A 21,933-nucleotide genomic window follows, 5' to 3' on the forward strand; every position below is an offset into this window, starting at 1 on the left:
ACCTTGATCCTAGTTTCTGTTTCTTTCCTTTCTGTATCTCCATTCTTTGACCAAAGGAGGATATTGTGAACTTCAGAAGGCTTAGATATTGGAATTTTCTTTGGTTTCCTAGTGGTCACAGAATAACAGTGATTGGTGGTACTGTTTGCGTTGGAAATCAAAGACAAATTAGACAAAAATTAAGAAAGTCAACTTTAAAATTCTACAAGGTGGCCTGCAGAAAAGCTTTGCCCAATGGGAATCATGCTTATGGAAATTTCATTAGTAATTCACTAAGGGAAAAGAAAGGCTTCAATCAGGACCTGTAAGTTATCTCTTTGTTATCACATGTCCTCATTATGTTTGAGTCCATTTTCCCTTGGACTCTATAATTATTTGTGGGAAAGTGGGTCAAAAACTGAATAGGGGGTGCAGGGGACATATAAAAGGAAGTCTTTTATCAACTGCTGTTACCATACCACTATAATACGTATACCATTTCTAAAAGCTATTAAAGTTTTGCTGACTGATGATATCAGTTTATTATCATTGGAGAAAGCAGTCCTTTGAGGACTTAATCACCAAACTATTATAAAAACCACCCTCAAAACCATCAGGGCTATCCCTAGAAACCTGAGAGCAAAAGCAGTCAGCTACCTTCTATAGAACTAGTTAGTCATTTTGAGTGGGATACTAGCTTCAGAGTCTCAAACACATATAAAATATTTAGAATTTAACCTTCTCTGAGAGTCTATTATAATGATTGGGTTTTTTTTACTAAAGCAATACTCCAGATTGTTTCAGAATAATACACATTCCCTTGTCTACCAATGTCTTTCTAAAACTGTGGTGCCCAAAAGTATACTTGTCGAGGGCCAGCTCTGATCAGTCCAGAAAAGGGTTAAAGAATTCAGGTTGGAATTTAACTCCTGCCTGTTCTTACCTTCAAGGGCTCACTTAATCAGGATGTTGGTTCACCACTCTCCTATTCATGAAGGGGCTCATGGGACTGCCCGACCGTGACACAATAACAGTCTGGCATGAGGGATAACATGTAGCAAACTCCAGAGGACTAGTCACATACTTTGAGATAAGAACCTGAGACAGCCCTGAGAATGATTGTCAAGGCCTGTTAATTGACTGTTAATCTCTATCTTGTAACCATTTGTTTAAAATGTATGTAATCCTTTTCTTGATACTTTTATTGTATGCTCCTTTGATGTATGTCCTGAAAGCACTTTTTTACTGAGCTCTGAACCTTGAAAGTTATCAGTAACAGTTACAGAATATGCATAGTTTTCCCACACAGGGGATCCTTTGAAGCTCCGAACTCTTTCCTATATATGCTGTGACCCGCAGATGAATAAACGGTTCAGTCTTGGCTGACCCACCTGGCCCATGTTTCTTCAGTTCACGCTCTCCCGTCAGGTGAGGTTGTTAGTTGCAGGCAACATGTACTCTAGCATCCAGCAGAGTACAGAGGGACAGTAACCACCTTGTTCCTAGAAGCTAAGCTTCTCTTAATGCAGCCGCAAATATTATTGAAGGTTTGGGGTCTTTTTTTGGCTGTCACATCACAACATTGATACATATTAATCTTTTAGTCTACTAAAAACCCCAGATCATTAAAAAATCAAATGATGCTTCCTTCTTCTCCTCCTATTCCTTGTAATTGTAATATTGAGTTTTAAAACCCAAATATAAAACTTAACATAGCCCCTGGCTCATAATAAGTGCTTAATAAATACGTGTTGGCTTGATTTTTTATTTATCTCCATTGGATTTCTTCTTATTAAACCTGTTCTGCTCTAAAATGTAAAGATCTTTTTGGATCCTGATTCTGGAATCCTCTATGTCAGTTATTCCACCCTCCTTGTACCATCTGCAGATCTGATGTGGATATGTCTGTGCCTTTATCCAAATCTTTCATAATGTTAAACTATACAGGGTCATGTATAGCTCATTGGAGTATCTCTCCCTGGACATCCCTTGTCAAGGTCTCATGAAGCCATTAATAATTTCTCTTTGAGTTTGACTATTCAATCTGTTCTAAATCCATCTAATTATATTATCACCTACTTCCTGCCTCTCCATTTTCTTTACAATAATAATACAAGATATTTTATCAAGTGTTTTGCTAAGGTATAAGTAAAATATATTCACAACATTCCCCTAATCAAAACTAATTATGATAACCTGTGAAAATAGGAACCAAGTTTGGTTTGACATGCCGTATTTTTAAAGAAACCATGCTCTTTCTTTGTAATCACTGCTCCCTTTTGTAGACGCTTGCTGATCAACTTTTTAATGATCCCATTCTGTAATTTTCCCAGCAATTCAAGACAAGTTCTTTGGCGTTGATTTTATAGAATCTCTTCTCTTCTTTCTTTAAAAAATAGGGGCAACATTAATCTTTCTCACCATCTTGTGGTATTTTTCCATGTATTGATGATATTTCACACTGTTTGGATTAGCAATCATATCAGCTAGTTCTTCTGCAGTCATATGGGCCAGGGGATTTGAATTCATCAAGGATAACTACTCACACTCATATCTCCTTAATTATCTTGGATATTAAGGCACTGTTAGCCATTTTTGTTTTGTCATTTCATTGCAAGGATCATTGCCTTCATACAGAAAATAGAAACAACTGTGAGTATAACCCCTCTGTATCCCCTCTCTTAACTATCATTATCTCATTCATCCCCAAGTCGTGATATTTCTCTGATCCTCCTACTTCCCTCCATATAGTTGGTCCTTAGCACTCTTAATGCTATTTCATCAGGACTCTTGTCAAGACATTTAATATCTAAATACTCTAGGTAAATATCTAAGATTATAAATTGTAGAGAAGGTGCAGATCTGCATTGTTTGAGGCAGTTCTCTATAATAATGAAATCACAGGTCCAATCACAGTCCCTATCCCAACTTTTTGTCTTATATCTATCTTGGCTACATTTATTTTTAAAACCTAATTTGGTTCATGAGCTCTCTGAGCATTCATATCCATCTCTTCAGGCAATTACAATTTTTTCTCCTCGTTGAAATTATTTTCCTTTGTGCCTTCAGAATTTTATTCTTCAGAATTTCGTATATTACCTAGGATGATTTCCCCTGTAGAATTTTATCCATGCAATCCTGCCTATTATTCCTCTGAAGCCTTTGCAATCTTTCTAACATTATGCCCAGACTATATCCAGCTTTCTTTTCCTACACTGTCACAAATTTTAGGATCAAGTGGTCTCTTTTTTCCAGAGTTCCCACCACTGCTACCTTAATAACAGTGCCTCCCAGATAGTGAGAGTCAGATACAGAATATAATTTAGTTCTTGTTGGTTTCTTGAAATGTTGACAGACAAATTGTCATTATTGCAAGTCAAGAAGTTACTAGAGGGAAGAAAAGCTAAAAAAGATGTCTAGGTAATTGAAGATTCCAATAACTACTATGCATCATACCTCTATGCCAGGTTTATGTGTCTCCTAAACAATTCACCTGTTTCCTCTTTTTGTTCCAGACTACAAGTCCTACTTCTAGCTCAGTTCTTAAAGTCATTATCCAGGGAAGCAAATCCTATGGAGAGGAGTCAGTCATCCCTACCACTGTCAACTGCCACTCATTAGGTTGGCAAGCCAACAAGACACCCTGGGGAGAGACAGAAAGCTACATGTTCCAGGCAGGCCAGCCACCACCACCACTCAGATCACCATCTTCCCTCAGACCTCTGTGGAAACATCCCAGGACCCTGAACCCAGAATCTTGGGAATTCTTCAGCCAATTCTTTCTGCCTTCATCCTGAGAAGTAACCCCTGTGGAGATATAGCCAGGCAATTGCTATCTGCAGGTGCTACAGCTGCATCAGAAAAAGAATTCTTGTTCCCAGAGGCTTTTGTACTGTCAGTTGGTTGAACCTCAGAAACTGATATGATTTTATCAGTGGAAATGATATTAAAGAGGCATCCATTTGCTTTACCATTACATTCTAAGGACCACAGGATTTTTCCATATACCTTCTCTATGGTTTGTCTTCCCTATTAGAATATTAGTTTCTTGAGAGCAAGGAATCTCTTATTTGTCTATTTGTTTTCCCAAACTGTGGAAAACAGTTTAATCAGTGTAAACTGGGTTTTGCATATAATAAACACTTCATAAACAAGTTATTCATTCACTCATTTTTCTAGTCTCTAAGGATATTTTTGGATCTCATCTCTGTAATTCAGTATATCATCTCTTCCTCTCAAGTTTACATCATACATAAATATGATAAGCACACAAACCACTTATTAAAATTTTGAAGCAACAGGGCCAAAAACAGATCTTTAGTGTCTACTAGACACCATGATACCACCAACATCAATATGGTATTCACCACTCTTTGGGTCCAGTCCTTTAATCAGTTCTAAATTCTTCTAACTGTACTCATACAGTCCACATCTCTCAATTTTGTCCACGTGAAAACTATTTCACCCATGAGGATAGATTGCCAAATCCTATTCTTGCCTGGAAGCTAGACTCATGCTACATTCTTATTGTACATGCCCATTGTATGTTAGACTTTGGAGCTGTTGAGAAGTAGGTCAACATAAGAAGATATTAGTAAGTTTGAACTGGAATCTTCCATAGCTAACAACACTCAGAGATGCAAGAGAGATGTGGGGGATTTTGCTCAGTCATCCACATAATTATGTCCTTCCCCTATGTTTATGTTGGTCAGAAGAAATTTGAAACTGTTTTCCTCTTTGCAATTTATTTGTTGTGCCATCAATTAAAACCACCTAATAAGCTTGATGTAATTAAATAGTTACAACATCCCTAAAGCTTTGAAAGTCATTAGCTTCCATACAGTTCTGTATAAAGATTTAAATGTCTTCAGGGATTACAAAGATTCCCCAAGGAACACTTTTGGGAAGGTTGTGAGGATGGAGAGTTAAACTGGCATCCAGATCCAGTGGCTGATCATTTGGAACCACTCATGGTCCACAGCTGATTATGGGCATTTATGGCAGAACTAGAAATAGGGTGCTCTTCTCTATTCAAAATAATGCCATGACCTTAAAGTGGAAGGGGAAACATTCTCCTGAGCCAGACAAGATTTCATAAATATTTCTGAATAAAGAATGCAAATAGCATAAGAGCAAAGATAATGATGTAAACTAGCTTAAGTAAAACCAATTTTAGCCATAAAGAAGGCTAGTAGATAGGCCAGACAGGAGTAATAATTCCTTTAGTGCTCCCTCAAAGATATACTTGAAAGTATGCTTAAAGTAGTTTTTGTTCAAAAACAGGAAGAACACAGCAGAGAGGAGGAGAGGAGCAGCTCTACATCTCAAACTTAGAGGTAAATGGAAATGTGGGAAGGGTCGTTTTTGGAGATACCAATGGAAATGGAAGCTATGAATGGGCCTTTGGTAAGAAGTATCAAAAATAAAAGTCATATAAAATGAGAAGATTGGACTCAATTATCTCAGCGTCCTCTCAGCTCTAAATTTATGACCTTAAAATCATATATTCTATGACCCTATGTAGGATATGTGGGGCAAATTGAAGAAACTTGTAATTGAAGCTGTAGGCAATTCCAAACAAAAGCAATTCAAAACAGAGAAGCATGGTTGCTGGAGTAGGAAGGAACTATTTCTGATTATTGAATCTCTTAACTCTCTGGCTCATGAATGGCTACAGCCTCAGAGCACTCTTTGTCATCCTCCACCAAATTGTGGAGAGTTAGCTTTTGAGTCACTTTTAGATGTGTTTTCTCATCTGTGAAATCATATGAACTCTACAGTTGCTTTCAGTTTCAACATTCTATATTCTAAAACAGAAGTCTTGAACTTTTTAATGTCATAGACACTTTATGAATCTCTTCTCAGAATAATTTTCTTAAATGCATAAAATAAAAAACTAATTATATTGAAGTACTCTTATCAGATATCATTTACAAAGACAAGGTGACATCTCAGGTTAAGAACCCTTAAAGAAGAACCCCTTTACTTGAAGCTATTCTATTTTATCTTCTGTATTCTAAGTTATTTTTCTACCCTTCTATTTTTTCAAAGAAACTTTGTGTCCCACCATTGTGTTGTCTTCTAATGTCTTTGCAAGCTCTAGCATACTTAATTCTGTGTTACAGATTTATTCTAGCTATAGCATTCTGTAATTCTGTGGTTCCAAATACACTACTCTTAGGAGTAGCTAAAGAGAGGTCACTGTACATATCTCTGAGAGAAAAGTTATTTATATTCCTTATTTATTTATCTCCTCACATTATTCAAGGATGTGGTTGAATATATAAAAATTAATATGTAAAATAAATAGTATGTGGATATTTAGAGTATATTACTCCATTCTTTGCCTTTATATGCCCCCAAAGACTAGCATAACGGCCGGTATATAGCTGGTACTAAATAAAGCCTTGGTGATTAATTGTATACACTCTCACGATACTACTGCAATCTGTCTCTTTGAAATTCCCTCTCCATTTCTTTTTCTGAATTGTCATATTGTTTCTATTCCTTTTAGCTGAATGTCCTCCAAAGTTGAACCTTTAGCACAAAAACTATTCTCTCTACACTTTTTCACCTGGTGAGGTGAGGTAAGTATGCATCCTCATTGATAAGTTTATAAATGAGACTGCTTAAATGGAGAAAGTTACTAGTAGGCCATGGTAAAGACAATGGAGAGACTTGTAATAACCAATGATGCATGGGGGATTTGGAAATAGCTGACCTCAAGAGCCATAGTTTCTAGAGCATTAGGCATATAACATCAAAATTATAAAATCAAGCTGATTGGATCCTCTCTAAATTTATGTTATCAAACTACAAATGGCCCTCAATGGAAAACAACATTTTTTATTTTGCCATAAAAGATAATAAGTATGAAGAATTCAGAGGAACTTGGGAAGACTTGTATAAGCTGATAAGTGAAGTAAGCAGAATTAAGAGAACAAGTTAACAAAGAATCATCTTTGAATGTCTACTCCTCAGCAGATAACCTAATATTTCTCTGTTTTATTTAAGACTTCAACTTCACAATCTCCTCTCAGCAGATCATAGATTAGATCATAGATCTAAAGCTGAAAGGAACCACAGAGGGTCATCTTGTTCTGAAGTTGAGGAAACTGAGTCCCAGGGAAAGTAAGTGGAGTATAGTGCCACAAAAATTGCAAGAATCAAAGGGAGGGATTTGAATACTGGCCCCCTGATTGCAGAACTAGTGGTCCTTCCACTGTACCATTCTCCTTCTTAAGTCCTTGCCTTTCTGACCCAACTGAGATCAATTTCTTCTAATGGATACTGCTTCAAGGCATCTAGGTAGCATAGTGGATAGAGAGCTGAGGCTGGAGGAAGACTCATCTTCCTGAGTTCAAATCTGACCTCAGACACTTATTAGCTATATGACTCTGGGCAAGTCATTTAATCCTGTTTGCCTCCATTTCCTCATTTGTAAAATGAGCCAGAGAAGGAAATGGCAAACCACTCCAGTATCTCTGCCAAGAAAATCCCAAATGGGGTCATGAAGGGTCAGACATGACTGAAATGACTCAACAATAACAACAGTACTGCTTCAAAGTCTTTCTCCATTATGTACTCTAAACCTTTAACTGTCTTCATCTATATTACCCTGTTCTAGATGAATTTTAAAGAACATTTTGGTTATACTTTAAAAAACAATAGTTTCACTTCCTAATAAGCCCTCACTCTATAGAAACTTTTCTTATAGCAAAATAAACCAGCACAAAATCCATGTCCACCAACATATGTTTCATTCCACTCCTATAGATATTCACTGATCTTCCCAGGGGATGAACATTGTCAGTGTTCTGAAGCTGAAATTGGGCGATTGCACTGACCAGTTTTCTGATATTTTCTGCCTTGTTTTCCTTTCTATCGTTATGGTCTTTTGGTTATTTGTTCTCCTAATCCTGCTTGCTTCACGCAACATCAATTCATACAAGGTTTCCCAATTGTCTCTGAATTCTTCATATTCATCATCTCTTAAAGCAAAATAATTCTCCATTGCGTTCATGTGCTGTAATTTATTCCATCTTTCCCCAGTTATGATCACTGATTTTGTTGTTGTTTTTACTCTCACATAAAAATTTTGTTACAAATATTGGTGGTCACATTTGCTTCAGGTTGCATGCACATTTTTCAAATTTTTCCTACTTTTTGTCCTTATGCATGTATTTAAGTACCTATACCACTGAATGAAAAAATATCAGTATCGAAAAAAAAATAGTTCAAAATAGGAAGCTAATAACAAATGTGTTACTATTCATTCCAGCTGCTTTGAAGTGTGTCCTTTCCTAAATCTTGCAGTTGGCAGTTAAATAACATGAACAAGGGGAATCACACAGCTGTCACTGAGTTTTTTCTGGTAGGACTTTCTCATTACCCAGGCCTCCTGCTAGCTCTTTATGTGCTCTGCCTGGTGATGTACCTGGTGATCCTGTTGGGAAACAGTATACTCATTATCATCAGCATCCTGGATCCCCACCTTCACACCCCTATGTATTTTTTCCTTGGGAACCTCTCCTTTTTGGACATCTGCTACACATCCTCCTCTATCCCTCAAATGCTGATAAATGTTATGTCTGAGAGAAAAACCATCTCCTTCATTGGGTGTGCCCTGCAGATGGTTATTTCTCTTGGACTGGGGTGCACGGAGTGCATTCTCCTGGCAGTGATGGCCTATGACAGGTATGTTGCCATCTGCAATCCCCTAAGATACACCATCATCATGAATAAAGGACTCTGTACACAAATGGCTGTTTGGACATGGATGACAGGATTTCTGGTCTCTCTGGTACAAAATGTGCTTGCCCTCATAAAGCCTTTCTGTGGAAATAGCATTGATCATCTTACTTGTGAAATCCTGGCCCTTCTCAAGCTTCTCTGTGGAGACATTTCCCTTAATGTGTTTATCATGACAGTTGCAAGCATTGTTATTTTAATTACTCCTCTGTTGCTCATTTTCTTCTCCTATATCTTTATCATCTCCACCATCCTGAGGATCAACTCTAGTGAAGGGAGGAAGAAAGCCTTTTCTACCTGCTCAGCCCACCTGACTGTGGTGATCTTGTTCTATGGTTCAGCCCTTTTCATGTACATGAAGCCCAAGTCCAAAGACACTAAGACATCTGATGAGCTTATCGGGATGTCCTATGGGGTCATCACTCCAATGCTGAATCCCATTATCTACAGTCTAAGGAACAAGGAGGTAAAAAATGCTGTGGAGAAATTCCTCATTAGAAATCTGCACTTCAAGAGAATATGAAGTGCTTTAAGGTTTACAGTAGGTTTATATTTTGTCTTGGACATTGTACTTTGTATTCAATGATAACATTGCTCTCCCTGGTGTCAAGTATATTATTATGGATGCAAAGCTTACTGTGTGATTCTTCTCCTTTCCACACAGGGTATTCATGTGTTACATTTGAGACACAGTTCCTATCCCTAGGTCTCTTGCTGTATGTCCTCTGCTCTACCTCTTGATCTCATGTTGTTTACAAAACTTTTCATTATAATAAATCATATATAAACACAGAAATTGATTGTTCATAGGTTGACAACTGAAAAAAAATCTTGTTTCCATTTGGTTAATGTCAGATTGAGCAAAATATATTGCTAAGATATAGGAACTTTTGAGGTAAGACTATAAGTTCTATTAATATATTCATTCGAACATTTAGCACCTATGCATTAAGCACCCATAGTGTATACTACATTGTGATAAGTGATGAGAGATACAGGAAGCTAAAAACATACAAGTTTTTTGTTCTCACAGAAATTACTCTATAATAGAAATCAAAAAATGACAAAAAGGATCTCAGGGATTTTCTTGACCAAATCATACCCGACCAAAATTCCAGTCTATATCATCTCCAAAAAATGGTCATCCAACCTCATATGAAGGATAATTCACATCTCCAGTACCTAACAGAATGCCTGGTAAATAGTAGGCACTTCAAGGTGGAGCAGTGGATAGAGGGCTAAGCCGGGAATTGGGAGGACCTGAGTTCAAATCCAGCCCCAGACACTTATAAGCTGTGTGACTCTGGGCAAGTCACTTAAGCTCTGGTTACCTCAGTTTCCTCAACTGTAAAATGGGGATCCTGGAGAACAAAATGGCAAAACACTCCAGTATCTTTGTGAAGATAAAATGGGTGATGTACCGGGTGATCCTGTTGGGAAATAGCATCCTTATTATCATCAGCATCCTGGATCTCCACCTTCACACCCCTATGTATTTTTTCCTTGGGGACTTCTCCTTTTTGGACATCTGCTACACATCCTCCTCTATCCCTCAAATGCTGATAAATGTTATGTCTGAGAGAAAATCCATCTCCTTCATTGGGTGTGCCCTGCAGATGGTTATTTCTCTTGGATTAATGAATGTTTTTGGTTATGCTTTTAAAAACAATAGCTTCATAAAAATGGGGTCTTGAAGAGTCGGATATGAATAAACAATTTAGCAACAACAACAATTAATGGGAAAGATGAAGCCCATTGAACCAGTTTGTTTTTTTTAAGAACCAGAACAACTTTTATCTTTTGGAAATAAATAATAATACAAAACTTTTGTTGAAAAAGAACTTTATCTATGGGAATCTTTTTTTAGGCAATTGGGGTTGAGTGATTTGTCCAGGGTCACACAGCTAATAAGTGTCAAGTGTTTGATCTGAGACCGGATTTGAACTCAGGTCCTCCTGACTTCAGGCTTGGTGCTCTATCCGCTGAGCCACCTACCTGACCTTATCTATGAGAATTTTTGAAGACTGATAACTATTTTCAAGCTAAACTTCACAGATGCTGTAATTCTGATGTGAACTTCAGAAAATTAATTGGATTCATCTTATTGGAGCACCAATTAGTGAATGTATGTGTTTAAGGAATGTGACTCTTCCCTGGGGAAATGATTAATTTGATGTTATATTTAATATTTTAGGTAATTTGGACTTGATGAATTTCAAGATAACAATGGAATGAAAATTAGATTTTAGTTAAATCTATTTTTTTTTCAGTGAGGCAATTGGGGTTAAGTGACTTGCCCAGAGTCACACAGCTAGTGAGGGTTATGTGTCTGAGGCCAGATTTGAACTCAGGTTCTCCTGACTCTGGGGCTGGTGCTCTATCTACTATGCCACATAGCTGCCCCAAGTTAAATCTATATGGAATTATTTTCTTATTTCTTATTACCTTCTACACAATGTCTTTCCTGATACCACCACAACTTGCTAGTGCCCTCACTATTACCTTGTATTTACCTACTTTATATTTATTTTCATTTATTCTGAATACATTTATTCTGTGTGTATATATATACATATATATATATATATATATATATATATATATAATATACACATGTGTACAAATCTCCCCTCATAGAATGCGAGCTCATTCCAAAAAGGGATTGCTTCAATTTTTTCTTTATATTTTCAGTGCCTAGGTCAGTACTTGGCAGTTAGCAAGAACTTAATACATTTTTATTTATTGATTATTTGAGAATGTCTCTAATTGGTGATATTAGTGGAGGGGAGTATACAATTATTATCTAGTCCATCTTTGATCTTTGCTGTAGACCATAGCTGATAAACAATATCACCACACCTTTTCAACTATTATGATTTTTTTTAGTAAACCAACATAGAATACTAAAACTGGGAATTGTAAATGTAATATTTCATCTAGATAATTTAATGAATTAATGTCATAAGATTTATGCAAAGTTTTGTATCATGTAACATAGTTACTTGTTGATATTTTGTTTTTTGTTTTGTGCAGCATGTTCATAAGTTTTCAGAATAATTCAGTCATTTTTGAGAACTTCATGAAATTGTGCTATTAATGGTTGGGAAAATTTTACAGCATAACTGAGACTTAGAGAATGATGCATAAACAGCATTTATGGTTGTATGTTGAGAATCTAGTATAATGATTGGTTTAATAATTAAAGTAATATCAGGTCTTCACAAAACTTGACACACACACAACCACATATAAACACCTATGCACAAACACTCCCACTTATCTGTGTCTTTCTTAAACTGTGGTGTTCTAAAATGAAAATAGTATTTCAGATGTGGACTTATCAGGAAAGAACACAGAGGGATAATGATTGTTATTCCTAAAAGCCATCCCTCTCTTACATCCCGAAATTTGGTTTTTGGGCTACTATATCACATCAATGACTAATATTGAGTTTATCATCCAATAAAAACCCCAGATCTTTTTTTCAGACTACTATTTAGGACTTTAGGACTTTTATCCTCCTTATTGGATTTCATCTTATCAGACTCAGTGCAATACTCTAGGTCAACAGCATTGTTTTGGAACTTTGCTCTGTCATTTGTGTAAATTATCCCTCACCACTTTGTGCCCCTTGCAAATTTGGGGAATGTGCCAACTATACTTTTATCTATTCTAAATCATTGGTAAAAGTGTATGAAAAGAGGATAAATCATTGGAACAATTTCCTGGAGACTTTTTGCTGACCTGGCATTGAACCATTAACAACTCCCATTAAATAAGGCTATTCTACTAGTTCCAAATCTATCTAGTTGAAATTATCACTCCATGTGTATCTTCTCACAAGAATAGTTGGAAGTAATTTATGAAATGTTTTGCTATAGTTTAGGTAAAAGATTTTCATGGTCTTCCTCTGATCAAAAATCCTATCAAAATAGAAAGCAAAGTTGGTCTGACATAACCTGTTTATGATGAGTTGATGCTTATAACCAATGACTGTTTCTAGATTTCCACAAATGAACTCTACAGTTTTTCTAGGAATTTAAATCAAGTTCACTTCCCTATAGGTTATGGATTCTGTTATATTCCCCTTTTAAAAAGTCACAACAATGTTAACTTTCTTACTATCCTGCTGTATCTCTTACATTATCCATGATATTTCTTGCATGACTGATTCAGTAAGCACATCTGCCAATCCATTCATGACCTAAATATGTAGCTCATAATTACCCTTGTAGTATGTGCACCTCTCCACTTTGGTTTGTCTGTGAATAATGTCCCCACATTTAAGTCTGACTATGTCTGTCAAATACTGGTGAAAGAAGTGGAGATGACATTCATTGAGACACCAGGCTTGAGATCAGGACTTGGAATCTGGACTCATGCCACAGCAGATGTTCATATACAAACCCATTGTGTGTAAAGATGATAGTGGGTTTGATCCAGAACATAGCTGCCTATACACAGAGGTATTTTCAAAAAATGTGGGGATTCAAATCAATCATGAATCATCTACGTAACTATGTTACTCCTCTCACATTTGGCTTATGAAGAAGAAATTTGAAAGCATCTCCCTGTTCTGCATTTTGTCTGTTGTGCAATCAATTAAAGACACCAAACACGTTGAATTGAATTGAATCATTAGAATATCCCTAAACTTTAAAAGTTAACTTTCATGCAGTTTCTATATAAATGTTTAATGACTTCAGGGATTACAAAGATTCCTTGAAGAACACTTTGGGGAAAGTTGTGAGGATGGAAAGTTCAACTTCATCCAGATGCAGTGGTAGATCATTTGAAATCATCCAGGGTCCACAGGCTTCTGCATTAAGATGGAGCTGCTTACATAGTGCTGCTTTCTGCTCTAATATCATGGCCTTACTTTGGAAAGGGAAATATTCTTAAGCAAGGCAATATTTTACAAACATTTTTAATTACATAGGAAAATCATATGGAAGAAAGGTAATGATATAAGCTAGTTTGAGTAAAAGCAATTGTCTCTATAAAGAAGGCCAATAGATAGGACAGACAGGCTCTATGTTTATGACTTTGGCGCTTCCTCAAGTCACCAAGACTTGCTTGTTAATGTTCTTAAAGTAGTACCTTTCTTCAAAAACAGGAAAAACACCAGTTCAATAGAGAGGAAAGAATAAGTTCTACATCTCACACTTAAAGGTACATGAGAACAGTGGGGACTATCTTGGGATATAATATGTAGTTTTTTAAGTCAATACTCAGCTTACAGGGATCCTTATGTATAGTTTAGTGGCCCTTATTTCTATGAGTTTGACACCACTATTTTAGTCCAACCCTTTCATTTTATAGGTAAGGAAATGGAAGTCCAGGAAGACTGAGTAACTTGCCCAATGTTAAAAAGATAGTAAGTATCCTCAGACCTATATTGCCCCAACTTTCCTTCTCCATTACTCTAAACCTCCGTCTTCATCTATTTTACCCTTCCCTAGATTTAAAAAAAAAGCTCAATATCTTGTTTACGCTTTTAAAAATTAATACTATCATTTTCTAATAAGCCCTCACTCTATAGAAGCCTTCTTTGTTAAAAAAAAAAAAAAAAAGACGAGTAAGCAAAACAAACCAACGTAGTCCATACCAAATTAAATATGCCTCATTCTACTCCTACTAACCAAAACTTTAATACCTAAGTCTTCTTTGGTCAAGATTCAGTACTGACATTTTTCTGTCTTTTCTTTTACATTATTGAGTCATTCTATAGAAATTGTTCTCTTGACTCTGATTAGAACACTCAATGTCAGTTCATATGAGTCTTCCCAAATTTCTCTGAATTTTTCATATTCATAATTTCCTAAGGCAAAAGTATATTTTATTATATCCATTTACCACAATTATTTCTCCTACCACTACTTGATGACCATCATCTTATTATACTTGTTTTCTTTTAATTATTACACAAAATAATGCTATAATCATTTCTTTATAGAATCATAAGCATAGGGCTATATACTCTTCAAAATATTTCTCCCATCTCTGAAGTATGTGGCAATTGTTGTTCAGTTGTCTTTCAGTCATGTCCAACTCTCTGTGAACCTGTTTGGGGTTTTCTTGGCAAAGATACTGGAGCAGTTTGCCATTTCTTTCTCCAGATCATTTTACAGATGAGGAAACTGAGGTAAACAAAGTTAAGTGACTTGCCCAGGGTCACACAACTAGGAAATGTCTGAGGCCACATTTAATTCAGGAAGATGCGTCTTCCTGACTGCGGGCCCTGAATTCTATCCACTGCACCACCTAGTTGCCCATAGGGACAGTAGTGGTATTGTATAGTTCACTGATATTTTTTTCATAGCCTCAAATTGTTTTCAAGAATAATTTGACAAATTAATAGCTCTAACTGGTCAAATGCTCCATGAGTGCATCTGCTTTCTGACAATCTCTCAAACATTTATCATTTTTATGATTGTCATCTTTGATGCTATAATTTGCATGAGACAAAATGAATTACATTAATTTATATTTTTCTTATGATTGGTAATTACTAGTATTCTTTTTCATGCTTGTTGATAGTTTATATTCATCTTTCAAAAGGTCTCTGTTTGCATCCTTTAATTGCTTATTTATTGGAGCTTGGTACCTGTATATCTTTGTATGTATTTAAATAAATTTTCTATTTGTCTCGGGAAACTATATTTATTATAGATACTTGTTACAAAAATTTTCCCCAATAGATGCTATTCATATTCTAATTGGACTGATTTTATTAAGCTATATTTAGAGGAAGAAGTATTCGTATTCTTTGTCAAGTTTAAATTTTCTCAGGGCCGCTAGGTGGCTCAGTGGATAGAGCACTGGCCCTAAAGTCAGGAGGACTTGAGTTCAAATCCGGCCTCAGACCAAACACTCGACACTTACTAGCTGTGTGACCCTGCACAAGTCACTTAACCCCAATTGCCTAAAAAACAAACAAGTTTAAATTTTCTCTTATATTTTTCATCCTGCCTGATTCTATTTCTTCAAACACCCTTCTTCATCAATCAACCTCCTTTCCTCAGTGTCTCCCTTTCTAGGGACTCCATTTTTCCCTTCAAAGATGTTCTATTCTAGCTCATTTTTTTTAAAAAAGGTAGTATTCTACTCTGATCTCTCAATTTATCACTCCTCTCCTTGGAAAAGCTTTATGTATTTTTTGCTTTTATTTACTCTTTTCCCATTCACTTCTCTGCCCTTGAAATTTGGCTTCTAACCCTGCCACTCAACTAATATTATTCTTTCAAAGGTTCCCAATGACACTTAATTGCCAACTCTGATGAACAATTCTTAGCTCTCCTCCTTCTTGATCTCTCTGAATCATTTACATAATTGACTACATTCTTCTCTGAGATAATCACTCTTTCTAGAGTTTCAATATTGCTGGATTGCTATGTACATTCCACTCCTTTAATGTGAATGTACCTAAGGCTTTTACATAGAATCTCTTATTTTCTTTCTAAATGTTTTCTCTGAGTGATCTCATGAGCTCAAAAGGATTCAATTATCTTTTATATTGAGATGTCTTCCGTACATACATATGTGTGTGTATAGATGTAGCCTTAGTCTTGCTTTTAAACTAAGCATCTTCAACTGGATGTACCACAAGCATGTCCAACATCAAATTTCCAAAGCAGGACTCATCATCTTAGCCCCTAACCCATCCTCCAAACCTCCATATTTCTAACAAAGAACCATCATCTTTCTATTCACTTAGGTTGCCAAACTGAGCTATTTCATCTCTTTCTGGCCTTATATCCAATCTATTGTCAAGTCTTGTCTATTCTGTTCCTACATCTCTCACAGCTATTCCTTTATCTTCATTCCATTATCTTCATGAGCCACAACCTTAGTTCATGCCCACTTCACTTTTCTCCTGGGCTATCGAAAGAACCTTCTAACTGAACTCCAAGCTTCTAGACTCTTTTCCCTTTAATTGACCCCCTACACAGTTACCAAAATAGTGATACCAAAACCTATTTTATCATACCACTCCGTGTTTCAGTAGCTCCCTATTGCCTCTAGGATAAATTAAAAACTTCTCAATATAGCCCTCACAATCTGGTCATACCTTGTCTTTCCACCCTCCTGGTTTACTGAACATTATTCCTCACCATGATCCGTGTTTTCAAGTCTATTTGGCTTATTTTCTGTCACCTGAACTAAGTACTTCATCCCCTAGCTCTGCCCTACTATAGGTTTTCCAGGGTGCCTGGAATGCCCTCCTTCATCCTAGAAAACTTAGGAGTTCTTCTGGGCATGTCCTACTGATTCACTTAATTGTCACTGCTTTCTCCCAAATCCTCAAATTATCATATAACAGTTTGCATATTAAATCCTTCCAGCAGAAGAAGGGTTTCTTGAGGGTTGGGCTTATTTTTCATTATGTCCTTTCATGCCTATTTATTATTCTTTGTGTACCTAGCAAAGTGCTTTGAGTATTGCTGATCTTTACTAAATATTTCTCAGAGTGTCAAACTTCAAGAAAGGATCATTTCTGCACACTTGTCTCCATTTCTTCATGACCCACACATTCATTATGCCCCTGTAATCTAATTTCTGTTCTAACCCCTTTACCAAAATTGTTCTCTCTAACATCATTAATGACAACCTTAGTGAGATCCAAAGGCCTTTAATCTATCCTAATCCTATTTAACTTTGTGCAACATTCAACACTGTCAACCACCTCCTCCTATTTGATACTCTTTATTCCCTTCTTTTCTGAGCTGCTTCACTATCATGCTTCTTCTCTTCTTTGAACAGTCCTCTTTCTCCTTCATTAGCTCTTCAAGCTCTTTGCTACTCTTGCACGTGTGTTGCCAGACATTAAGAGTTTGACTTTATCCTCTACTCTCTCCACTTTCTCTGCAGTAACCTCATCTAACCCTGTGTATTTAGTCTCTTTATAGATGATTCCCTAATTGTTATCTCTTCCACCAACATTGCCGCAGATCTCAAGTCCCATGCCTTTTTGCCCATTAGGCACCTCCATTATGTTACTCTAAATTCAATAAATTGAAATTTTAACTGTATAGCTTCTCCATCCAAATATCACTCCTCTTCAAATTAAAAAAAATTAATTATGAACCAGAAAATGAGGCTTGAAAATCTGGCATCTCCTATGATTCTTCCTTCCCTCTTACATCCCATATCTGATCAATTAACATATTCTGTCAGTTCTAGCTTTGAACTACCACTCTCATCTGCCATCTTCTTTAGAATACTCTATCATCATCCTACTTTTGGTTATTTATCATCTCTTACCTAGACTCTATAATAATCTCTTAATTAATCTGTCTCAGTTTCTCCTGTCTCAAATCTATCTCTATAACTGGTGCCAAAGTACTTTTCCAACTTTCCAACCCTCATCTTGACTTATTTACTAAAAAACAAAAACAAAAAACAAAAAACAAAAACAAATAACTTTTACTAAAAAATTGCCTGTTGAATTAATTTTTAACTCTTTGGCCTTCTGTAATCCAGTTCCAACCTACCTGTCCAGTCTTATCTAATACTACTTGTTATTTTAAAAATATTTTCTATTCTAGGCAAATGGAACTATATACTCTCCCCCATTCTCATCCTAACACCAATACCACCCCCTTCTCACTTTTATTGTTCACTGTCCTCCATATCCAGGACTGATTTGCTCTACATACTTCTGCCAATTACAATCCATCTCTTCCTTCAAGGTCTAATTCTGTTATATCCTCATCCAAGAGTGTCTGTAAGTCTTCTCATCTCACTAAGTGCTAGCTACTTCCCCTAAAATAAAGGTGGCATGTTATAGAATGCTTTCCATATCCTAATTTCTTAAATCATGAGGCACTCTTTTCAAGTATTCTATATGATTAAATGTACTACAATACACCAATGGCCAAAAAACCCAATATCCATATTGCTCATTTTAGTTTCCTTTTTCAAGATGGACTCAGAAATATGGCAGATATCAGTTTATAAGAACATAATCATTTAAAGGGTTTCTTAAAGCAATTCGTCTGCCTTGCAAGGAAAGTATCAGAAAACTGGCTTTCTGATTTTAGCCTGCAAACCAATACTGTTTTATTCTGTAGATCCATACCTTCATTGTAAAACATTTGGGAGATCTGCTGCATATTGGAGTGTAAAATGATCCTAAGTGCTACAATCACATGCTAGATAGACATAAAAGAACTTTGACAATGTACAAGGTACATGAAGCAATGCAGAGTGAAGAGAGCAAAATCAAAAGAATCATATACACATGCATGCATATTATATACACATATATGCTTACAACATATATGTATATCCATATTGATGACTGCCATTCAATGAAAGACAACAATAACAGCAACAAAATCATGTTATAATGTTGATATACATATTTTAATCATAAGATAATTAGTAAGGGGGCAGCTAGGTGGCACAGTGGATAGAGCTCCAGCCTTGGAGTCAGGAGGACCTGAGTTCATATCCAGTATCAGACCAGACACTTGACACCTACTAACTGTGTGACCCTAGGCAAGTCACTTAACCCCAATTGCCTTGCAAAAAAAAAAGATAATTAGTAAATAACAGAAGTTACAGAGATGTACAATTATTTATAATATCTTAAGGTATTTGTTATTTGTTTTGTACTTTTAAATTCTACATTGAGAGCTGTGATTTCTGTATGAAATTCACTATTTTTTTCTTGAATGAATTTTGTTGTTCTTTTAAATCATTTTGTGTTATCTCTTGTTCTTGTTCCATCATATCTAGAGTGTTCACTGGATTCTTTCTTTTATCTGATCATATTGTTTTCTTTTCCTTCATATTATATATATACATGTATATATATATACATATATATGTGTACATATATATATTAGTGTGCTTTAGTTTTTCTTTGAAGGATTCACTCATCCTTCTAATTTTATGTTTCTCTTTGTTAATGTTTGCTCTGTATGTTTTCTCTCTGGTTCATCTGCTTGTGAAGAGGCCTTCTTTCTTGGTCTTTTGGTCATTCAGGCTTCCTCACATTTCCCATAATTTGACTTCTGAAATCCTGCTTGCTCTTTGGTTTCTCCATCTTCTACCACTGCACAAACTCCTGAGGCTAGGCTGCTGGGCAACCTCAGCATCCTCAGGACTGAGGGATATGAGGGTTGGCCAGACTTCACTCTCTGTCCTGAGTAATTTCTAAGGGGTAGTAGACTGGGCCAAGCTATATTGTCAGTCTCTTTTCTCTCAGGCATATCCTATGATGCTCCCCTCCAGTCTATGGCTATAAACACAGCCTTCATCTTCCTTCCTGATAGCTTCTTCCACCCTAGCCCATCTATGACCTCCCTTTCCTTTGAATGGCTTGGCAGAATCAGCACTTGAGGTAAGCGGAAGAATGAAAGGTGATGAGAGCTCCCTTGCAACTGTATCCTGAGTCACAAGCCTGGAAACTTATTTTTCTTTACTGTTGTGAGTGTATAGTCAGTTATGTCTGAGGACTCTGAATCAGTATTTGAAATACTAAAGTCATCTGATTTATTCATGAGATTTTTACCCCCAATGGGAAGTGTCTTCTCCTATGAATTCAGTAGTCATTCAATATCTGGCCTATAGCTTCTTTTTTGAAATTTGTCGGGAGCCGAAGAAGCTTCTAGAACATAATTACCTTGTCATCTTCCTATTCACATTTCTTTCATACTACATGAATGCTTTTATCATTCTCTTTGTTAATGCTATTATACATATATATTTAAACACTTGTTAATGTAAATCATAGCAAAAATCATGCTGGAAAAGGGAAAAGGAATATGTCAAAGTATGAATTTGATTATGAATGTTACTATTATTCACTGTTTTAAACAATTTAAACTTCTTTGAGTTGTGTCCTTCCCTAAATTGTGCAGGGGAGATAGGTCAAATGACACGGAAAAGGGAAATTTCACAGCAGTGACTGAGCTTTTTCTGATCGGGTTTTCTCATTACCCAGGCCCCCAGCTATCTCTTTATTTGTTCTGCCTGGTGATGTAACTGGTAATACTTTTGGGAAACAGCATCCTCGTTATCATCAGCATCCTGGATCCCCATCTTCACACCCCTATGTACTTTTTCCTTGGGAACCTTTCTTTTCTGGATATCTGCTACACATCCTCCTCTATCCCTCAAATGCTGATAACTGTTACGTCTGAGAGAAAATCCGTCTCCTTCATTGGATGAGATTGGCCTACAGTTTTCTTGTTGCCATCTGCAATCCTTTAAAATACACCATCATCATGAACAAGGAGGTCTGTGTGCAGATGGCTGCTAGACCTGGATTATAGGGTGTCTGAACTCTTTGGCACAAACTGTGCTTGTTATGATGGTGCCTTTCTGTGGAAATATAATTGATCACCTTACCTGTGAAATCCTGGTCCTTCTCAAGCTTTTCTGTGAAGACATCTTTCTCAATGTATTTATCATTATAATGGGAGGTATTGTTTTCCTAATCATGCCTCTTCTAATTATTTTCTTCTCCTATATCTTCATCCTCTCCACCAACCTGAGGATCAACTCTAGTGAAAGGAGGAAGAAAGCTTTCTCCACCTGCTCAGCCCACCTGACTGTGGTGATCTTGTCCTATGGCTTAGCCCTTTTCATGTACATGAAGCCCAAGTCCAAGGACACAAAGACATCTAATGAGCTTATTAGTCTGTCCTATGGGATCATCACCCCAATGCTGAACCCATTATCTACAGCCTAAGGAACAAGAAGGTAAAAGGGGCTATTGAAAAAGTCCTGATCAGAAACTTGTACTTGAAAAGAACATGAAATACTGAGGCAGGGTCTGTTTTGTTTCTTGGACACTGTCCTTGGTATTCAAGGATTATATTGTCCTACTTATGAAAGGTAGCAATGTGGCTGCAAAATGTAATGTGTCATCCTACTCCTTTCCACAGGACATGCATGTACCTTATTTGAAACACAATTCCTCTCCATAGTTCCTTATTTTATATCCTCTGCAGCTCTGCAATCTCATTGGGGTTTACAATACCTTTAATTAAAATAAATCACACACACACACACACACACACACACACACACACACACACACACACACACAAACTGAGCTCTCATGTGCTGACAGATATGAGGGAAAAATTGTTTCTAATTCCCAATGCCAGATCCAGTAGAATTAACAAAGTGGGCAAAACATGAGGTTTCTGTATAATGATACAAATTATATTTATATATTCTTATGTT

At 36.4% G+C, this 21,933-nt stretch overlaps 1 protein-coding gene and 1 pseudogene across 1 annotated transcript; both read left to right on the top strand.

Moving 5' to 3' along the window:
• Positions 1–8,311: 8,311 nt before the first annotated feature.
• On the top strand, positions 8,312–9,253 carry LOC114041331 (olfactory receptor 13D1-like). Its single transcript, XM_027859720.1, has one exon. It carries the CDS (start codon positions 8,312–8,314, stop codon positions 9,251–9,253), a length of 942 nt encoding a protein of 313 aa, XP_027715521.1.
• An 892-nt stretch (positions 9,254–10,145) lies between these two features.
• Positions 10,146–21,501, top strand: LOC114041285 (annotated as a pseudogene).
• The last annotated feature ends 432 nt before the right edge of the window (positions 21,502–21,933 follow it).

The sequence above is a fragment of the Vombatus ursinus genome, unplaced genomic scaffold (assembly GCF_900497805.2).
Source record: "Vombatus ursinus unplaced genomic scaffold, bare-nosed wombat genome assembly UNPS02014171.1, whole genome shotgun sequence".
Lineage (NCBI taxonomy): Eukaryota > Metazoa > Chordata > Mammalia > Diprotodontia > Vombatidae > Vombatus > Vombatus ursinus.